This window comes from Amphiura filiformis, chromosome 5 (genome assembly GCF_039555335.1).
Source record: "Amphiura filiformis chromosome 5, Afil_fr2py, whole genome shotgun sequence".
Classification (NCBI taxonomy): Eukaryota; Metazoa; Echinodermata; class Ophiuroidea; order Amphilepidida; family Amphiuridae; genus Amphiura; species Amphiura filiformis.
The window spans coordinates 42,508,252-42,528,957 of NC_092632.1; the positions used below are offsets into that span (position 1 = coordinate 42,508,252).

Consider the following 20,706-nt stretch of genomic DNA (forward strand, 5'->3'; position numbering starts at 1 on the left):
TTCTTTATGCAAATCACACTTTACTGCTTTAAATCTCAATTTTTACTCATTAATTTTTATGGGCCTCTGGATGAGCAAATCACTGAATCTTATTTTTTTTAAATAGTTACAGCCTAAGTTGTTTTTACACTATCCTCATTTTCACACATTTCCAAAGAACATCCCGCAGGCACACCCGCGCATTGTGGCACCAGATTTTTTCCAGGGGGGGTTATTGAATTGTCCAAATTTGGCCCAATTGTAGTCACAGACCCCCACAAAAATACTCGTGCAAGAAACAGTAGACCAGTCAGAGCATGGAGGTACGGTATATAAATTTATTTATCCTCCATGGTAAGAGCATGCAAAAAATGTCACTTTATAATGTTTTGGTCTTGAAATATTCCGGGCTAATATCAACCATGTCAATAAAGTATTCCCCTTCCCCCTGCCCGAAAACCCCCACCCATAGCTGCCCATCTCATACACATACATGGTGGGGATTTATAGCAGGAAACTTTTTGAGCGACAGGTGGATTCTAGTCGTTTCTCAGTCTTCTCCGTGATCAGGAGATATTACGATCATTCACACAAGACTGCAAGGAAGTCTAGATTTTTGCCATCAGTCACGTGATCATAATTGATTGACCTGTCGATCGATACCACAACAACGGGAGACGCGTTCGTTAACACCTACTGATGAATTCATGACTCACAGAAGTCGGAATGCCAGCTTTTATAGAATAATTTGATGTTTGGGGCGTTCCTTCATCGTCCTCCCTATCTGATGCTTGAATTTATGGAATAAAGAAGACATCATCAAAACAAGAATAATGTGATAAAATAAGCGATTCACCGCAGCTAGCTAGCAGCGCGTAAAAAGGTAGGTAAGCTTAAAATTCTGAAGCAGGTACAATTTTATACGGTACTTGTTTGTACATCATATATTTACAGTGCAGCCTCTTCACTGGCAGCGGGGAACTCATTGAATTTAACGATGAGTTTGATACAGACAAGTCAAGTGATCTAAACAAAACAATTGTATATATTTCCCAACCTCATTGCATTTCATGATTTGGTGGCATTGCCATTGCACTGACCACTGTCTCATGTGTCGTGTCTGTTTTCTGTGCATGTGTGTGTAGCCATGATATGATATACTTGTACAGTCATGACAGTATTAAAATTTAAATAGCCTCTATAATCAAATACTTAAAAAGTATTTCTTGGCCAAACTGGAACACTGTGAACGCTAGTGGCTCCGCAATAAACACACACGAATATAGCGCGGAACAGAAGAAAGTATACACGTGCCTTTTGATGTTCCTTTTCCTTCAAATAACTTTAAGAAACGCAGTCTTTCATACAGGGGTGCTCATCTATGGAACGATCTCTCAGCTGAAGCACAGTTGTGTGATAGACCTGCTGCGTTCAGGAGATTGCTTTACTGTAATTATGAATTGAACTTTGCCTAAATGTTTGCTTTTGGTTATTACTTTGTCAATTGTACTTGCTTTGTATGCTTAATTTATATCACTTTGTCATATATAGTTTTTATACTTGTTTTGTATTTCCATTTACTTTTAATATCCTTGATTAATGATGTAATGTAACATGTAAATTTATATACATGTAGCAACACGGCCCCAGGGAAGACCAGCTCAAGGGCTGATCTGGGCTTTTCCGTGTATAAATAAAATTGAAATGAAAATGAAATGAAATGCCTTACACTGCGTACACGCCGTTCTGGTCCGGGGTTCTGGTACACTATATGGACCAACGCACAGTTTCATCATTCATGAGTTTCATTTAAATTATTAATTTCCAAAAATCACAAGATGGATTTTTATTTATATTTATTAAACACTAAATGTTGTCAATATCAGATATGTGCCTTTTTAATTTTGATCCGAGCAAATGAGGTAAAATGAAAGAAAATTGCTATTTTCATTCCAGAGGCCTATCATTAATGTGAGCAAGTACCCGGTAATGAGGTTATCGGTGAGCAAATTCATAGCTAGATTTTGCAAGTAAATTTTGTGATAGAAATGTTGATATGACCATCTGATTACAATGTAGATTTACATGGGCAATGTGACATCATGGGCCTTCCAAGGTCTGTGGTCAGATATCAGTTTGAAGAATATTCTGATCATATATGTATTTTTAATAGCAAAGTAGTTCTTGATCTGGATGTTATCCTCTGAATAAATGGGTACCTGCATCACATCAGAGTTGGTGCTTCACATTAAGATTCAGAATTGGTATTTCACATTAAGGGGGTACTACACCCCTGGCCAATTTTGTGCCTATTTTTGCATTTTTCTCAAAAATTATAGCGCATTGATGACAAGTAAGATATGTATATTATAGGGGCAAGGACTATAGGGCCTACAACTACTGCACTGGAAATGTTTATTTCAGCACAGACAACAGTTGTGGAGTTACAGTCAAAAATGAGGGAAACCAATATTTGATTAATAAATCAATACCTACCTGTCTTGAATCACTGAAATTCCAATGTAGTAACTGGATTTCTTGCCCCTATAATATACATAACTGTTGTTACCAGTGTTTTATTAGTTTTTGAGAAAAATGCAAAAATAGTCACAAATTTATCAAAGGGTGTAGTACCACCTTAACTAGATTCCGTTCAAGTTTCAGAGCTTTGAAAAAAAATTGAGGGCGTCCTGAGCAAATATTACTATAGACTAAGCATAATCTTATTGACGTATAATTTTAAAAAAATCCCTTCGGGGCTATGCAGTAATTATGAGACTGGTGGTATAATTTTTTTTGATTTGTAGCAAAAGTAAACTATAGTAAATGAAGAGCATATTTGCTCCAAATGATATCTTAAAAATAACCCTATTTAGAAAATGTATTGTAAATTTTAAGGGGGTAAGCAGCAATCTTGATTGTTTTGTACAATGTGCAATGGACTTACTTTCACTATATCATACCAGGATATCTTGATGTTTTGACTATTGCCAAACCTTCTTTTTGGACAAAATAACCTTCCAATGCATGATGGAATTTCAAATACAAAAGATTGTACATACCATGTACATATTTTTGACACCCCCCTGTTTTTCTCTCAAATTCTGAAACTAGCACTTTGGCTTTCATTTGAATCATGTTTCCAACATCAAGTTTCTTTTGCATCAGTCATAAATATTTTACTTATTAAAAAAAAATATTTTGGGTCAGATGTACACTGACAATCCCAGGTGGTCAATCATGTTGTCTTTCTATGCACCCATCCAAGAAAAGCATATAAAAGGGGTCAATTTTCACCACACAGTGGTGTCTACATCTTTATTTTTTTAAAGAGGGTACTTTTTCATAAGGTAGCCCCGCTTTAGGGGTCTTTCTTTAAGGGGGTACTACACCCCTCGATAAATTTGTGTCTATTTTTGCAATTTTCTCAAAAACTAATAACACAGTGGTAACAAAAGTTATGTATATTATAGGGGCAAGGAATTCAATTACTACAATGGAATTTCAGTGACCCAAGACAAGTGGTTTGTTATTTATGATAAGAAATAAGGTACCACTAGCATGTACCTCGTTTCCTATCATATATACTGAACCGCTTGTCTTGAGTCACTGAAATTTCAGTGTAGTAATTGGATTCCTTGCCCCAATAATATACATATTTTTTATTACCAGTGTTTTATTATTTTTTGAGAAAAATGCAAAAATAGTCACAAATTTACCACAGGGGTGTAGTACCCCCTTAACAGCCCAATCCTTTTTTAAGGGTTGGTATATTATTTGTGGGTGACTTTGAAATAAGTTGGGAAAAAATATTCTTGGTCGATTTATCTTGCTTTGAAAAGAAATAATTTATCTCTGTGTCTGTGGGCAAGTTGTGCTTCCAGCATGTTTGGTGTTTTAAAGTCTAAAATTAGCAAAAGTCCTGTTAACACCATTTATAGTACCGGTAGTTTGTTGTATATGCGCTATACCATTTAGGGGTGTAAAATTGGTTTTTGTTGATATGCCATTTGTGGGAGAGAGTCACCCTTTCCCCCTAGTGAAAAATTACCACAAATGACTTATTCCAGTAATTTAGGCCTGCTAAGAATACGCGATTTTGGAGGCCAAAAACGCACCCCGATTTTCCAAAAACGCAAAAATCCGCGATTTCCCGCCAAAAACGCAAAATCAAAAAAAAATTTTTTTTTTTTTTTTTTTTACGATTTTTAATTTTTTTCATGGATTTGGAGAGTCCCTGGGCCTAACATGAAGTGCTACCATCATTAAAAAAAATTGAAAAAAATTAAAAATTTAAAAATTAAGATAATAAAAAAATAAAAAAAATAAAAAATTGCGTTTTTTAAAAATATTTTGCGGATTTAGAGAGTCCCTTTACCTTGAGTGAGGTACTGCAATCATTTGTGGCTGATTTAAAAAAAAATTGGAAAAAAGATACAAAAAATTACAAGTTTGTATCCAAATGGGACCGATTTGTAACTTGTGTTCACTGCATAGTCTATTGAAGATATAAAAATGCATTGGTTTTGTACACAAGTCTGTATCTTAGATAGATTTTGAAGTGAACACAAGTTACAAATTGGTCCCATTTGGATACAAACTTGTAATTTTTTGTATCTTTTTCCAATTTTTTTTTTTTTTTTTTTTTATTAATGATGGTAGCACTTGATGTTAGGTCCAGTGACTCTCCAAATCCGCAAAAAAAAATTAAAATCAAAAAAAAAAAAAAAAAAAAAAAAAATTTTTTATAGATTTTTTCAAAAATGTCAAAAAACGCAATTGGAGCCAAAATACGCAAATTGCGGCGCAAATAACGCAATTGCGTATTCTTAGCAGCCCTACAGTAATTTGATGTGTTTCTGTGTCAGTACAAAACTAAATAATTTGATAATCTGGCCAACAACATTTCAGCTCTTTTGGGTTTCTTTAAGGTGGTACTACACCCCCTGATAAATTTGTGACTATTTTTGCATTTTTCTCAAAAAATAATAACACACTGGTAACAAAAGTTATGTATATTAATTATTATAGGGGCAAGGAATCCAGTTACTACAATGGAATCTCAGTGACTCAAGACAAGACAATGATAAGAAAAGAGGTACCGCTAGAATGTACCTCATTTCTTAACATATAAATGAACCACTTATCTTGAATCACTGAAATTTCAGTGAAGGAATTGGATTCCTACATGTAGATAATATACATAACTTGTGTTACTAGTGTGTAGTTATTTTTTGAGAAAAATGCAAAATTAGTCACAAAATTTATCAGGGGGTGTAGTACCACCTTAAGGGGACTTCGATCTTTTGTGCATAATTATAGAGGGCCAGGGATTCACTCTATCATTTAAAAAATTATTTGAAGAGAGAGCCCTAAGAATAAAAAAAACTGTGGTGTAATTCACGCCAGACACAATTTCTTTATATGACAAAAATAAATTTTTGTAATCGATCAAAAAACAAACGTTTTATATCAATTTTAAATTTAGCCTGAATCGGTAAATATGGTACCTCTTGCCCATTTTTAGGTCAAGGCTGTTTTTACCATTATGCAGCGAACCATTGTTGAAGCTATTTCACATACATGTACAAAACATTCTAGAGAAAGAATGAGGCCATATACTGTTGAAATATCTTTTGTTGATTTGAATGATAATGTCATGAAGTCGTAAATTTTAAGGTCAAATTCCTAAAACCAAAACAAAACATTGCGGCATGAATATTTCCCGACTTATGCAATTTCATCATCACATCAGTGTCTTTATTATTTGTTTGAAACCTTTCCCAAAGCGTTTGTGCTCTTTATGCATAAAGCGGCTAATCTATCTTTACAAAATGCGTCTTTTTTAGTAAACAAAAGGCTAAAGATGGCATTATGAGATTTATCATTTATCATTACACTCCTCCACTCAACTGCCACCGTGGCCGAGCGGTAAAGCGCTAGACGCGTAATCACAGGAAGTTCGAATAGCTGGTTGAATCCCAACGAAGCCTGTGGAAACTTTTTTTTTCTTCAAAATTCATGATCGCATTCCGAAATGAGTCACTTGTCGGTAAATCATGTATCGTATCCTTAAGTGAAAAATTGTAATTTAAATTTGACACATCCAAAACCTGCAAAATCACACTAGTTGCCATGGTAACTTTGAAGGCTGGTACTATAAAAAAGAAGAAAAAAACATGTACACAAAATTATTAATCTATTGTATTTTTCAAATAATACCTCATTGGTCCATTCTGAAATATTTTGTGGAATTACCCTGGAGTACAAGTTTACCGGTATTTCATTGTTTTGGTTATTTTTGATTTGTGTCTTTTATTTTGTTTATAATGGTTCCTATGTCTACCTGATATAGATTCATTCATTCATTTCTAAATCCATTTCTTATACCATTTTAATAAGATCAGGAAAACAGTAGATAACATGTAAATTACTTAATCAATCGATTCAATATAAGACGTCAATGAACATTCTTACACCCCATGCATGGTCAAACTTTTCACAAAAAATCAATGTATTGAATGACAAATGGGATATAACATAATATACAATCAGCAGGCGTGCTATTTTTAAAAGGACTTTTACTGTGAAATGAAAGATCTGTACCAGAACAAATCAATCTTTGTGAATGATTTTATTGTAATATGCTACCAACATAGGGATGTGAGTGGATTTAATGAATTGTGTATAGTTTGTTGTTTGACAAATAATGTGCAGTGCCTAGTCTACATGTCAACATTTTTATTCCCAAAGAGGCCATGATGGAGATTATGAATGATTATACAATGTTCTCAACTCAAGTACCTTGTATTCCAAGAGATCTTACCATGATGTTAAAGAATGAAAACATGAATGTTGTTGTCCGGTGGGGGGGGGGGCACTCAGAAAAATACCTGTAAGCATGCGCATTAATAGAAACCCAAATTGTTGGTGGTTTGAAAAATTTTTTAAAAACCACATGTATTTGTGCTAGGGGTCTGAAATATCTTGGTTTCATAGGAAAGGGGTGTTTTTCTTCTGTACTATCCTCGCTAATATAGTGGTTTTCAAACTTACTTGTTTTAAACCCATTCAGTCTGAAAAGGACTTTGTAACACCATTATCCAAATAGAGGTATTTAGAAACTTGGCTAATGGCCCTAATCTTCCACACAGGGAGTGTGCATTAGACGTAAATGGGTGACTCCATTTGGAATCTACACTCCCTGTGTGGGAGATTCAAGTCATGTCTTCCATAGGGGGTGTCATGGAATTCAACTTGAAAACCAAGTACATTTATGTCAACACTGTACCTTCATTGTAGCAATTACTGGTCCAAGATCCCATGTACCTAAAAGGTGTGTGTACACAAGTATTTTAAATGATTGAGTTTGTCACACCTTTCTTCTCTATATTGTCTGTTTACTTTGCTTTTCAAGCTTCTGTGAAAGAAGGCTTGTTAATTAAACTTAAAGTCTACATTGTGTGACAAACTGTGAACGGATTAGCTCTAAACTTGAGAAAAAAAACACAGATTGGCAGGCACATGTAATTGAATTTCATGAATACCAATAATATTAATAATAACAATATAATAATAGTAATAATAATAATTGATAGCTTTATTTATTCACGTCTTATTTTCTTGAAGTATTTATGCATTTAATTTGCATGCCACTAAAACTTATAAATTACATAACTTTGCCTAGAAAAAATGTACTGTGCACTGCAAAACAGTGTTGCTACAGCTGTACACATTAAGTACATGTTTAATTTTCAGTTATATGTACATTTATACAGTAATGGTGTGTCATTCCATATCAATGTTTGTTATCCCTAAAAATTACATTGCCGTCATATTTTGAAGGAAACAAACTCAATTCTTATTCTGTAATGGATAGCGACTAGCTTGAGAGCGCATTGTCAGTCACAAAAAATTACATAAATTTTAAATCTATGAGGAATGTCCTTCTTATATCAAATTTTTAATATTTGCCATGAAATTTGAATTGTATCACAAATTCCAAAAAATCTAAATTATTTGATATCAGAAGGACGTTCCACATACATTCAGAATGCAATTTGGTGTGTCTGATGTGCTCTCGGGTACCACAAAAAATAGTGACCAAAGAAATTAAAATGATGACAATAATCTTCTTCCAATCATGTTCATGTTCAAATACTAACACTTTCGTTCTTTTCTTTCAAATAGTTTAGACTTCCGCCATGGATGAGGACCAAGACCAAGACGACTATGTAGGGCAGCTGCGTGAAGTGTTTGACCAATGTGACACCGAAGGTAATGGCGCGCTAAATCGTGATGGCTTACTGGAATTATGCAACTCATTACAATTGCAGGACCAAGCTGAACAACTAATTGGGGAATTACTTGGGGACAGTACTGGAGGACTGGTAAGATATGACGCAACATGTGAATTTTATACTACATTGTACATACACATCCAGATTCTCATTCACGGTTTACCACCGCGGCAGATTACCTTCGCGGCTACACCTGGTGTAGCCCTGAAGCTACACCTTAAAAGAGCTACTCTGAAGCTACTTCGAAGAAGCTACACCTTAGCAAACCCATCGTGGATACACCATATCAGAGCTACTTCGCTGTTACTCCATCCATTGTCTGTCTAGAAGCCAACTCCTGTGCTACACTAGTGCCAACTTCTATATACGCCATATCAGAGCTACTCCAAAGGTACTCTTAAGAAGCTACTCTGAAGTACATCTGATAGCTGTCAGCCACGAGCCAACCCTGGAGTAACACGAAGTCAGCTCGTGTACAACCGCAGCCAAGCGGGTCACTGACCGGCAGCGGTAAACAACTCACCTAACGCGTAATCGGCCGCGTACTAGTGCGCGTACCTAGCTATTTTTAGCAAAGCGAACATTTGTTGTTTTGATTAATTGATTGACCATGTTTGCACGTTTGCATAGGGCGTCATGACGGAGCGAGAATCACTTGCCGATGTCACGGAGACATTTTGTTTCTCTTTATATTAGTGGTTGTTTCCTTTGTAGAAACGTGTTCTTTTGTTTAACGACAGTACCAGTACGACTTCTTCGTACATCATTTTTAATCATTATTTAATTTTGTGTTCCTTGTTATGTTTTTAGTTTTGCTAACTTGAGATGCTTGTGTGACGTTGTTTTCCTGTGTGCATACTCCCATTACTGCGGTTCGCGGTTCCACTTTCTCATGTTGTTTGTTTATTTACCGTACCCGGGTTTATTATTACAGTTAAAATTTACTCATAATTTATACTTCTTGAATTTCTTGTTTTTACGCTGTTTTCCTAACATTTTGCACCGCATTTACTTTACTGTTGCAAGGCGTGGGCCTATAGGCCTATAATATACTTCTTGCAATACAGTTTGGTTTTGATTCGTTTGGCTAGGCCTTAGGCCTACTAGTCTTTCATCTTTCATTTATGTTATTCACAGTTTTCATATTTTTTTACTTGGTTGTTATTCATCTTTTAATTTGACTTACCTGTTTGATATGTGTTTTTTCGTTTGTTTGAGTAGGCCGTATTTTGTTTGTTTTTTAAACATTTTTTCTTTGCTTATTATAGTACTTGAATGATTGGTCACTTAGTAAAAAGTAAATATTTAAATAACTTACTAAACAATTAAATAGTAAATAAGTAAAATATAATACATATAAAGAAATAATAAATATAAAATTAATAATAAATTGTGGGGTCCTAAAATAAATATTAGCTATAAAATGACCAATCATTCAAGTATAATATGCAAAGAAAAATGCTTAAAAACATACAAAATGCAGGCCTACTCAAACAAATGAAAAAACAAGTAAGCAAACAGGTAATCAAATTAAAAAGCTAAATAACAACCAAAGTTTATTTTACATAGGCCTAGGCCTACGAGTACTATTCATTTTTTTTAAATTTAGGCCTAAATAATGCACATGTTTACTTATTTACTTTCTTATTTGTGTAGTTTTTACTTGTTAATTTAATTACCTATTTATTTACTTGTTTATTCATTGATATTATTTATTTAGTCAATTATTTACATCATTAATTTTACTTACTTCCTTATTTCTGAACTTGTTTATGTATTTATGTAGGCCTATTTACTTGTTTATTATTTTCTGTTATTATATTATTAACATATATTTGAAAAATAATAAAAGAAAGAAAGAACAAAACTCCCTAATATAGCCTAATAAAAGCATACAATAAAGCTAAATTGAGAAAATAGCATTAAATCTGGCAACAGATCATCACGCATTTTTTTACAGAGTACCTCTAGAGGTACTGCGCTATAGTCTGTCTCTACGGGAGGTACACCGTGGAAAACCGGATAGGAGTAGTCCACGGATTTTTGACTCGCGTTACGGTACACCGCTACAGAGTAGCCCTGGAGGTAATCCGGAGTAGCTCCAGAGTACATCCAGTGAGAAATTGGATGTGTACATAGGGATTAAGAGTGTGAAGAGAATTGAGGTTTTTGTAGAGTAACATCCCTGCAGACACAAAAAGTTTTTAAAACATTTTTAAACAGATTTTGTTTTGGTCAAAACATTTTAACATTAAATGTCAGGTTATATTAGGTTTAGAAAATGTTTTATAGGGGAAAACACTAAAATAACATTGTTAAAATGTTGTCAAAATGTTATTGCAAACTATATTGTCATGATAGAACATTTTTCAGCAAGATAACCTGATATTTAAACGTTCAGGCAACCTTTTCTATAGCTTGCCTTTATATCTTCCTTTCTTTTTTTAATTTTAAGTTGTTTCTTTCTTTCCTTCTTTAAATCCTTCTACTCCCTTCCTTTCTCCCTTCCTTTATTTGTTTATTTTTTCATTTCCTGAATTCTATAAGAATATGTTTAAAGAAAGTTGTAAACATTTGTGAATGTCAAAATGAAAGTGTATATTTAAAAAAGATCTATTTTAAGAGCTTTTTGATTATGAAAGTGCCCAACAATATCACACAATATCACATAATACACTCTACGTGGAAAACATAAACCTCTTCCTGTATACATTATGCTGTTTCCAAATATTTATCTTAACAATTATGTCATATTGCTTGATGAGCATTGAGTTTGAGCTGTAATTAAACTTTTGTGTAACAAAGTAATAAATGTGATAATTAGCCCACTAATTGAAATACCAACAATAGGTCAGAGCTCATGAAATTAAAAATATATTTGTGGAAGGTCAGTCTTTTAAAGAAGGCTGACTCATTGTGAAGGGGGGAGGTTCCTATTGTAAGCTGCTAAGAAAAGTTGTCAAAATAATAATGATAATTCAAGGGTTGACAAACAGAAGGCCTTAACTCAAAAAGTGCCTTTTGAGAAAAATGAGTAAAAATAATATTTTGCATTGAGATGTGACCAAATATTATTGTGCTATAGATGGAATAGGATCTTGAATTGAGTTAAGGGGGTACTACACCCCTGTGGTCAATTTGTGACTATTTTTGCATTTTTCTCAAAAAATAATAACACACTGGTAACAAAAGTTATGTATGTTATTGTGGCAAGAAATCCAATTACTACACTGAAATTTCAGTAACTCAAGACAAGCGGTTCAGTATATATGATAGGAAATGAGGTACATCCTAGTGGTACCTTATTTCTTATCATAAATAACGAACCGTCTGTCTTGGGTCACTGAAATTCCAGTGTAGTAATTGGATTCCTTGCCCCAATAATATACATAATTTTATTACCACTGTGTTATTAGTAGTTGAAAAATGCAAAAATAGACACAAATTTATCGAGGGGTGTAGTACCACCTTAAGGGCTGGGGTATGAACGTTTGGACAGTATTTATTTTGGGACATTAGAGCACATCAGACATATCGAATTGCATTCTGAATATGAAGAGTGTCAATCTGATATCAAATAATTTTGATTTTTTTAAATTCGCAATTTAATACACATTTTATGGCAAATCATTAAAATTGATATTTTGATATTTAACAGTACTTGAAGTAAACTTTATAAATCTGATGATTTATACTTAAAGTGTATGTAGGTGGGATGAAAAGCCGACGATCAATTGAAAATTTTGACCTTTCATTATTGAAGATATGGATTTTTTTTCCCAAAACACCCAAAAAAATTAGGTCTATTTGGGAAAAAAATCCATATCTTCAATATGAAAGGTCAAAATTTTCAATTGACCGTCGGCTTTTCCTCCCTGCTACATACACTTTAAGAATATATCATTCGATTTATATAATTTACTTCGAGGACTGTTATATATCAAAAATTTGAAAAATATCAAATTTTTATAATTTGTCATAAAATTTGTATTATATTGTGATTTTCAAAATATGAAAATTATTTGATATCAGAAAGACATGCTTCGTATTCATAATGCAATTCGATAGGTCTGAGGTGCTCTCATGTCCCACAAAAAATACTGTCGAAACGCAATAAACGCTCATTTTGGATCCCTTAAGGCTTATGATTTTAAGAATCTGTGGGTATTACAGATTATTTTGGTACCAAAATCTCAAAATGGCCAAAAGTGAGTTAAGGCCTTCTGTTTGTCAACCCTCGAATTTTATTCTTCTATAGCGCTTACAAACTGGTTCCAGCGCTTAAGTGATAAGTTTGTTGTGATAAATAAAAGATAATATTTCAATTATTATAGTGAAAATCCCTTATTCTTTCTCCTAATGTACTTGCAGGTGGACTTTGACACATTTAAAGAAGCATTTGTTAATATATTAGCCACGACTGTAGACTTTGATACAGATCTAGATGATATAGGAGGTGTCAGTGATGTAGATAGAGATGATGACGATAGGAGTGTTAGCAGTTATCATAACCCTGGTAAGTTTGTAACATGTGATTGACATAAAATTTGTCTGTTAATTTACAATGTATCTGTTTGATTGCAAAGCATGCAGGATCTGAGAGTTTCCATAACCTGACCACCTTTTTCTGACCACCTTTTCTAACCAACTTTTGCTGTGAGCCCTGTGGTATCTGATTCTTAAACCATAAAGCAATTTAAAAAGTGCTGGGTGATAATTTACAAGCTTTTCTCTGGGACTTGTTAATACCGGTAGATAGAAATGTTTGTAAGGATATATGACTGTTACAGCAAACACATTCATGGAAAATGAAATTGGCAAAAAAGATGATCAGAAAAAATGAACAGAAAAGGTGGTCAGTAAAAGGTGGTCAGGTTATGGAAATTTGAATGATCTTATATATTGGCGCTAAGCCTGATTAGATTAGATTAGCAATGGGTCCACTTTCAAATTCTCAGTGGCACCTACCAACCAAACTTGGAAGGCACCAAGTTGTATACCATGGGCAGATGTTTAAAAGGCAGTATTGGAATTCAACACCCCAATAGTTTACTCACACATGTATCTCACTGATTATCTCAGTGTGTGAATTTGACACCTTAGCATGGTAATGCCTGGTGTTGTATGGTTCGTTAGACTTGAAACTGGTGACACAAAAGCTTGTATGTTATCATGTGTGAATTAATTGCAGTGGATAGTAGTATGTTGTAGCTTGTTGTTTTAGGTAAATAATGCCCCATATAGCAATCAATGTGTAAACACTATAAATGAGTAACATCAGTGAGGCAAATAAATCAATAAAATTTAAGATTAAATAAAAAAATCTTGAAAGCAAATTATAACCACACAAATAATGAACACCAAATGAATATATAAATTAGATACATAAATTAATTTAATTCAATTAAGCATATTAATGTAAATGAAAAATATGATTTAATAAATGAATAAATTACTGAGACTTAACAAAAAACATGTTCGAGTTAGGCCTAACTGGCTAAAAGTCAAATTAATTTTTAAAAGAAATTAATTTAGATATATCAAAGTTCATGAAAAACGATGACATTTTCGACGGTAATAAAGTTTGTTATGCAAAATAAAAAAATTAAGACAAAAACCCAAACTGATATTGTGTAAAGACTTATAATGCTATGGGAATGGTACATAATATTGAGGTAACCATAGTAACTCAAATATTTCACGGATGTGTTGTATTGTGTGACAGCTGTTTGTTCATGAATAGGCTTTTATACTAGCATCATCCTCCCATGCACTAAATCTGTATGCGTTGTTTCCTGAATCACTACTTATCACTACCATACAACTGCACCTGCTCATGCTAGGATCGATGCATCAACAATTCATTATTGGTATATAAACAAAGCCTTATATATGTTGTGAAAAATTTTCTGTGGCTTTGGCTCCTACCAAGACTGCCAAATTATACACCGGCCAAAAAATGTCAAAAAGAAAATTAAAAAAAAAAACCTAAATGCCACTTATCTGAATTGTATACTCGTGCAGTCATGCTGGTGATGAATAACATAGCAAAATTCAGTCATTGCACTTCTTATGTATACAATTGCTACACTCAACTATACACTCCACCAAAAAAAGATCTGACCAGTGCAGCCATAATTTGTAGCATTATGAATTATATCCTTGCAGAGAACAATTAGGATTAGAAATAGTGTTTTACCCAAAAATGTATTTGGAAATTGCCAAGTTGAGAAAATGCTATAAGACGATATTTGCATAGTGTAGATTTCAATTAAAATCATTGTTACACATGTATATATATGAAAGATGTGGTTTTGTCATCGTCCAGATATTTTAGATAGGGAGTATATAAATATCCTTTGTACGGCTGTAGTGGCAAGGTCAAACCAATTGTTTGGTGCATACATCATGTATCTGTTAGTCAGTCTTGTTGTATTGCTCCCTCATTAAAATATATTTATGGAGAAATATGTCACCATGGTGTCAATACTGTCAAATTAAAACTGTCAAAACACAAATGCTTAAACCTTTTAAAGTTTAATTGGTAAATAATTTATCAGCATTAGAATTTAGATGTGAAGATAAATGCACAACACTAATATCATAACTTAAAAACAACCCTTACAGAGAGATGAAAAATGTACTTTTGCAATTTAAAAAAACCTGTAAATTATATTCATATTGAAAAGAAATTTTTGAGAAAAACTGAGAGAGAAAAAAAATTGTTATTGAAATTGTTAAAAGTAGTATTATTGCCTTTGGTATCATAATTTTAAAATTGCTGCAGAAAAACATGAAACAAAAAGTGTATTGTCAGTATGGTTGTACATTTACATTAGATGTAGGTCTTCTGTGAAGGTTGTACAGAAAGTAGTTGTTGGGATTCATTCATTAAAATACTTGGTGGAATCTATTGATAAATATTTCTGCAGAAAACATAATATACATGTACTAATGTACTTAGCAAATCAAAGAAATACTTAGACCAAGACTTGATACCACCACCTAAAAGATTAGTATTAGGGTTCCATTTTAGGGTTAGGATTATGAGATTATGGTTAGGGTGAGGATTATCATAATGGTTGGGATGATGATCATCATTCACAAGTTGACAGATATGATGGTACATGGATATGCTGACTTACATTGTAATGTTTGAATTGATGAATTAATGTGACTTAGTGTCATTTTTTTAATCAAAATGATCAGGCATACATACAATATCTCCACCTCTGCAGTGGCGTGCGCAGCACATTGAAAGTGGGGTGGGGCCAGGTTGTTCAGTTCCCCCGAATGGAGTCTGATATTTAGGTGTGTAAGGTGCGGTTTTAGCGTTTTCCCCCGAATTTCCCCCGAATGACCAACATGCCCCCTGCCCCTCCCCCCTTTTGCGCACGCCACTGCACCTCTGTATAGAAAAACACTTGGTTCATGTGTAAAAGTGAACAAAATGACCATCCACACCTTACATTATAACAGTATGTTATGTACATGTAACAGTATTTTTAAACATAATACTTAAAAATATATAATGTACACATTATACAGCATTAATTAAAATAGCTACATGTATGTACATTTTAAAATGTTGATTATATCCAAAAATCCGTAATCCAGGAGTCATCTATAAGCATGATATCCATGCTAAATTTAAAGCAGGCTGTAATGTGGACATAGCAGGAACTGTCTACCAATTAATGACGCATTTTTATGTAGTGATGTGGTCGGCACCGTTTTTTATTGTCGACATGTCGATATAATTCGTATACCGACGTCGACAGTGTGTCGACATAAAAAAATTCTAAAAAAAAAAAAAAAAAAAAAATTTTTTTTAATTTTCAAAAATATTTTTGGCCAGAAAATCAAGTTATAGGCCCAAACTGACTTGTTATTCAAGGTTGGAAACCAGAGAAATACTGCTACTCAAAAAAAAAATGCCAAATTTTTTTTACAAAGTTGGAAAAAGTTGTACATTTGAATTACTTTTGTTTCTATTGAACAGCTAGCAATGCATACTAATTCAATGTGTCCCTGACTGTTCAATAGAAGCAAAGGTAATCAAAATGTACAAGTTCATCAACTTTGTAAAAAAAATTGGCATTTTTTTTTTTTTTTTTTTTAGTAGCAGTATTTCTCTGGTTTCAACCTGAATAACAAGTCAGTTTGGGCCTATAACTTGCTTTTTCTGGCCAAAAATATTTTTGAAAAACTAAAAAAAAAAAAAAAAAAAAAAAAATTTTTTGTCGACATGATTTTTTGATGTCGACATGTCGGCATACGTGCCGACGTCGACATTATGTCGACATAAGGCATGTCGACCACATCACTATTTTTATGAACATTGTCATTTTAGTTCAACCAATCAAATGATTCAATCAAAGTCAGGTGTGCCTTTAATCAATTACATAATAATGCCTTTTGATTTTATGGCTTTAATGGTGCTTATAAATAGTCATCCAAATGCACTCATCCATAGCAAATACACTAATTGAAATTCTGAATATTTCTCGTAATTTCTTACTCATTATTATTCAGGCATATTGCTTTTCCATATGGGTGTATATATATATCTGTATATATATTGCATTAACTGTAGGTGTGGTGATGATGAAGATGCTATTACTGGAAGATGCGCAATTTGATGATATTGCCAGTGAAATTATTAGAATACTATTCATTAGTGTCATAGCTACTCGTAGTTGATACTTGTGTGCAGATTTTCCTAGTTTCTGGGCATATGGAAACTCGTATTTCTGTCTTGTGTAAGGATATTTGGTATAAACTGATTGTGAAAAACTTTGTATTTGGATGTCAATTGTGTAGTTGTTATATGACTTATTAAAATGTTTCTTAAATGTTTGTGTGTGTATCTGGATTGTCCTAGTTCCTGGGCATATAGAAACTCGTATTTCTGTCTTGCGTAAGGATATTGGTACAAACTTATTGTGAAAAACTTTAGTATTTGAATGTTATTGTGTAGTTACTCTTTAAAATGTTTCTTAAATGATTAGATAAATATTATTTTATTTCCATCTAACATTTACAGTAAGTGATGCTGACATCGTGGATGAAGTGTCGCCCAAATATGTTAAAGGCAACAAGAAATACGGACGACGTTCCAAACCGGACATTAACGTGGACACAGCAGATATTTCAGACGTAGAGACGGATGTGAGCAGCTACGCAGGACTCCCACCGGATAAATCCCACCATAGTAAGAGCGAAGCAAGAGGGACTAAACGAGAGGGAGATAGAAGTGAACATGGGTATCATCTCAGTAAACGAAATAGTGTGTCATTTGCTGATGACTTAAGTCAGGTAAGGGATATTATTTTTTTTAAAAGACCATTTTGGTATATTGTTTAAAAGAATGATTTTGGTAATTGGTAGGATATAACATGAAATAAAGTAATGGTTATTGATAGAAATGGAACTGGAGAGGACTTTGTGATAGATGGTCAAAAGATCGAGGAGGTTAAACAATTTGAATACCTGGGTTCAAATGATAGACAACAAAGGTGATAGCACATCTGAGATCAAAAGAAGATTAGCTATGGCAAGGACAACAACTCAGAGTATGTCAAAGATCTGGAAGAGTCGTGGTTTACCAATCAACCTCAAGGTACGGTTACTCCGTGCAACAGTCTTCTCAATTGCTACATACGGGTGCGAATCCTGGGCAATGACAAAGAATGACAGGAAGAAGATAGATGCATTTGAGATGTGGTGCTATAGGAGGCTGTTGGGAGTATCTTGGAAAGACAAGAAGACAAATATCTGGGTCCTGAATAAGATTGGCACAGACTTAAACATCAGAAAGTCCATCATTGAGAGGAAATTGCGCTACTTTGGCAACATTGTAAGAAAGGATGGTGGAGTTGAGAAGCAGATTCTTCAGAGAGCTGTACAGTGGAAGGCCAGCGTGGAAGGGGACGTCCATCGACATCTTGGACAAATGATGTGAAGAACGTTTCATCACACGGAATGTATGGTGCAACACGTTTGGCTTTTGATAGAAGTAGATGGCGTACTCTTGTGAAGACCACAGCAGCGCAATCCTAAAAGCGCCATCTGACCCAGAGAGAGAGAACATGAAAATGTCAAGGGTTTAATCTACTTTACCAGTTTGTACTTGGTAGAAACATGATTTTGAGCACCCTCCAAGTTTGTATTGCCCTTTTTGACCGACCCAAAAATCTGAAAAATTAGGGTCATGTTTTTTGGGTCTTTGTTTCATATTTGAATTTTCATTATATATTTGGTAACAATATTTCAAAATGTTTTGCCTGTATGTAATTCATACAGCACTATTTACACAGTTAGTGTACAATGTATAAGCAGATGTGTGCTTGTTCCAGAATAAACACCATTTGAATAATTTTGATGAATTTTAAGATGTTCTGGTCAAGTGGGAGCAGTGTGGCACACTGGTTAAGGTCTTTGCCTTTGGTGCAAGAGGTCCCGGGTTCAATTCCCCGCAGGACCAAAAAAAAAAATTCCGCTCTCCCCGTGGCTCATCTGGTAATGGCGGGCCAGATGACCCATGACGAAAGACCTCATTACAGTCGGTTCCGATCAGGGTGATAAGCCCGTTTGTTGGATACACTTGACTGTCCTGCAAAAATTCCCCGGCCAGCTATCTACGGCGACCCCCTTCGTTCACCAGGTCACTTGTGCCTGGCCGAAGTTTCGTCGGCGTTAGCTCCTAGATTTTAGCTGTTAATGCCTAGATATGCGCGACATAAAAAAAAAAGACTAATAATATTTGTAACATTTAGGAAATGGATGCCATTGGTCAGTCAAAACTAACTGAATCAAAATGTTAATTGTACACATGATTGCACATATAATAACAGATTTCCTGATGTACCCATATTGTAACATTTAATAAACCTGGTGGAAATTGTTAATGTTTATATCTATCTATTTATACAGGGAGGTTCCTTAGATCTTGAAAGGGAACTTGATTTTGACCAGGACCCAGTGATTGATGGTGTAGATGTACCACAAGAACCGCTGTCTCCAGAAAGAGTGGATGGGGAAGGGACAAGTATTCTAGAAACATTTGAAGCTGAAGGTATGTCATTTGTTGTTTGTTTATTTATTAATTTGTAAATGATTTATTTATTTTTTGTAGACAAATTGAGGCCCATTTGGTTCCTTGCATTACTGTACTGCCATGGTACATGTATGTTTGGATGGTTTGTCATTTGGTGCACATTTAAACATGATTTTGTTACATAACTATTGCCTGCCCCCATCAATTAGTATGGCATTATTGTTATGTCTGATTCCCGGGGTCTGATTAATGATGGCATTTAAAATTCTTACATATATACTATTTGAGCAAAATGCAAAGTACAAATGCTTTATTTGTATATCCCATGATTCAGTGCTATTGTAATTGATCGCTAGTGGTAAATTCAGTTTTTCAGTTTGTTTTTAGGAAATAATAACCAATAAAAGTCAAAATGTTTTTTAAAGCAGGGAAAATATGATACAGATGGAATTAAAAGATTTAATGAAAAGTGACAGTTATGAATGAGGTTAACGACTTTATGTCAGTTATTTTTCGGGTATCAATTATTTTAATTTTACTTGGACCTCAGAATATCCCTTTGATATAAGATTTTATTAGATTTTTCATACTAAAAAACTCAAAGTAACTGGTGTGCAGTCATGAACCTCAAATCAGTACCCCATCATGCGCCACTAGTTTATGCCCTGTGTGTATGCCATGTATGTTTCATACCTGGTCAATATTGTGTACTTTGATTGCAGGACAAAACAATGCTTCCATAAGTCAGTATGCAGGGACTCCAACTCAAGACCAATCGCAGGTTGCTGCCATTGAAGCCATCTGGGAAGAGGTTGGAGTGGGAAAAGATGGATTCCTGGATATTGATGAACTCAAGATTGTGTGTGAACATATTGGTATGGAGGATATGGACAATGAGGTATGTGTATCGGCATAGATATTGGGCCTTAGGGAAGTTTATATTGCATAATGTTGCTTACTGTTTACAAGTGTGAATTGGATTGTTTGTTCAAGTGTGAATTAGATTGTTTGTTTCGTTAGATGTAATACAAATGTGATGCTCAAGCAAGGCAAAGGCAAAAGATTTCTGAAAACATAAGAGGACCCATTGTTTCAGATATTTTTGGGTTTCATACAAATGGCTTAATAGAGATGTTTAAAAGGCCTGGGGTCATATTTTTCCAATTTTGGATATTTTGCTTAAATAATAGTTTATTTCAGCAGGGTAATACGTTTATCTTATATGAAATGCGTCAAGGAAGCCACTGGTCACATTTATATTTCCATTATGTATTGCAGTTATTGAATCATAACTGAAGCAGGTGTGTGGATGAGCAATATGTATCTCATCATAGATTTGCCTTCAACTTCTGTTCAATCTTGTTTTAA

At 34.0% G+C, this 20,706-nt stretch overlaps 1 protein-coding gene across 4 annotated transcripts in view; it reads left to right on the forward strand.

Annotated features, from left to right (window-relative positions):
• Positions 1 to 640: 640 nt before the first annotated feature.
• LOC140153161 (uncharacterized) overlaps positions 641 to 20,706 on the forward strand; it is a 57,950-nt gene continuing 37,884 nt past the window's right edge. Inside the window, exons 1-6 of one of the 4 annotated variants that reach the window (XM_072175821.1) lie at positions 641 to 862; positions 8,170 to 8,369; positions 12,651 to 12,795; positions 17,326 to 17,597; positions 19,215 to 19,356; positions 20,061 to 20,236. In XM_072175821.1, coding sequence (XP_072031922.1) covers positions 8,184 to 8,369; positions 12,651 to 12,795; positions 17,326 to 17,597; positions 19,215 to 19,356; positions 20,061 to 20,236 — 921 coding nt within the window. In that variant the 5' untranslated portion in view covers positions 641 to 862; positions 8,170 to 8,183. The remainder of the gene's footprint in view (positions 863 to 8,169; positions 8,370 to 12,650; positions 12,796 to 17,325; positions 17,598 to 19,214; positions 19,357 to 20,060; positions 20,237 to 20,706) is intronic. The other 3 variants (XM_072175819.1, XM_072175822.1, XM_072175823.1) reach the window with 3 other exon arrangements.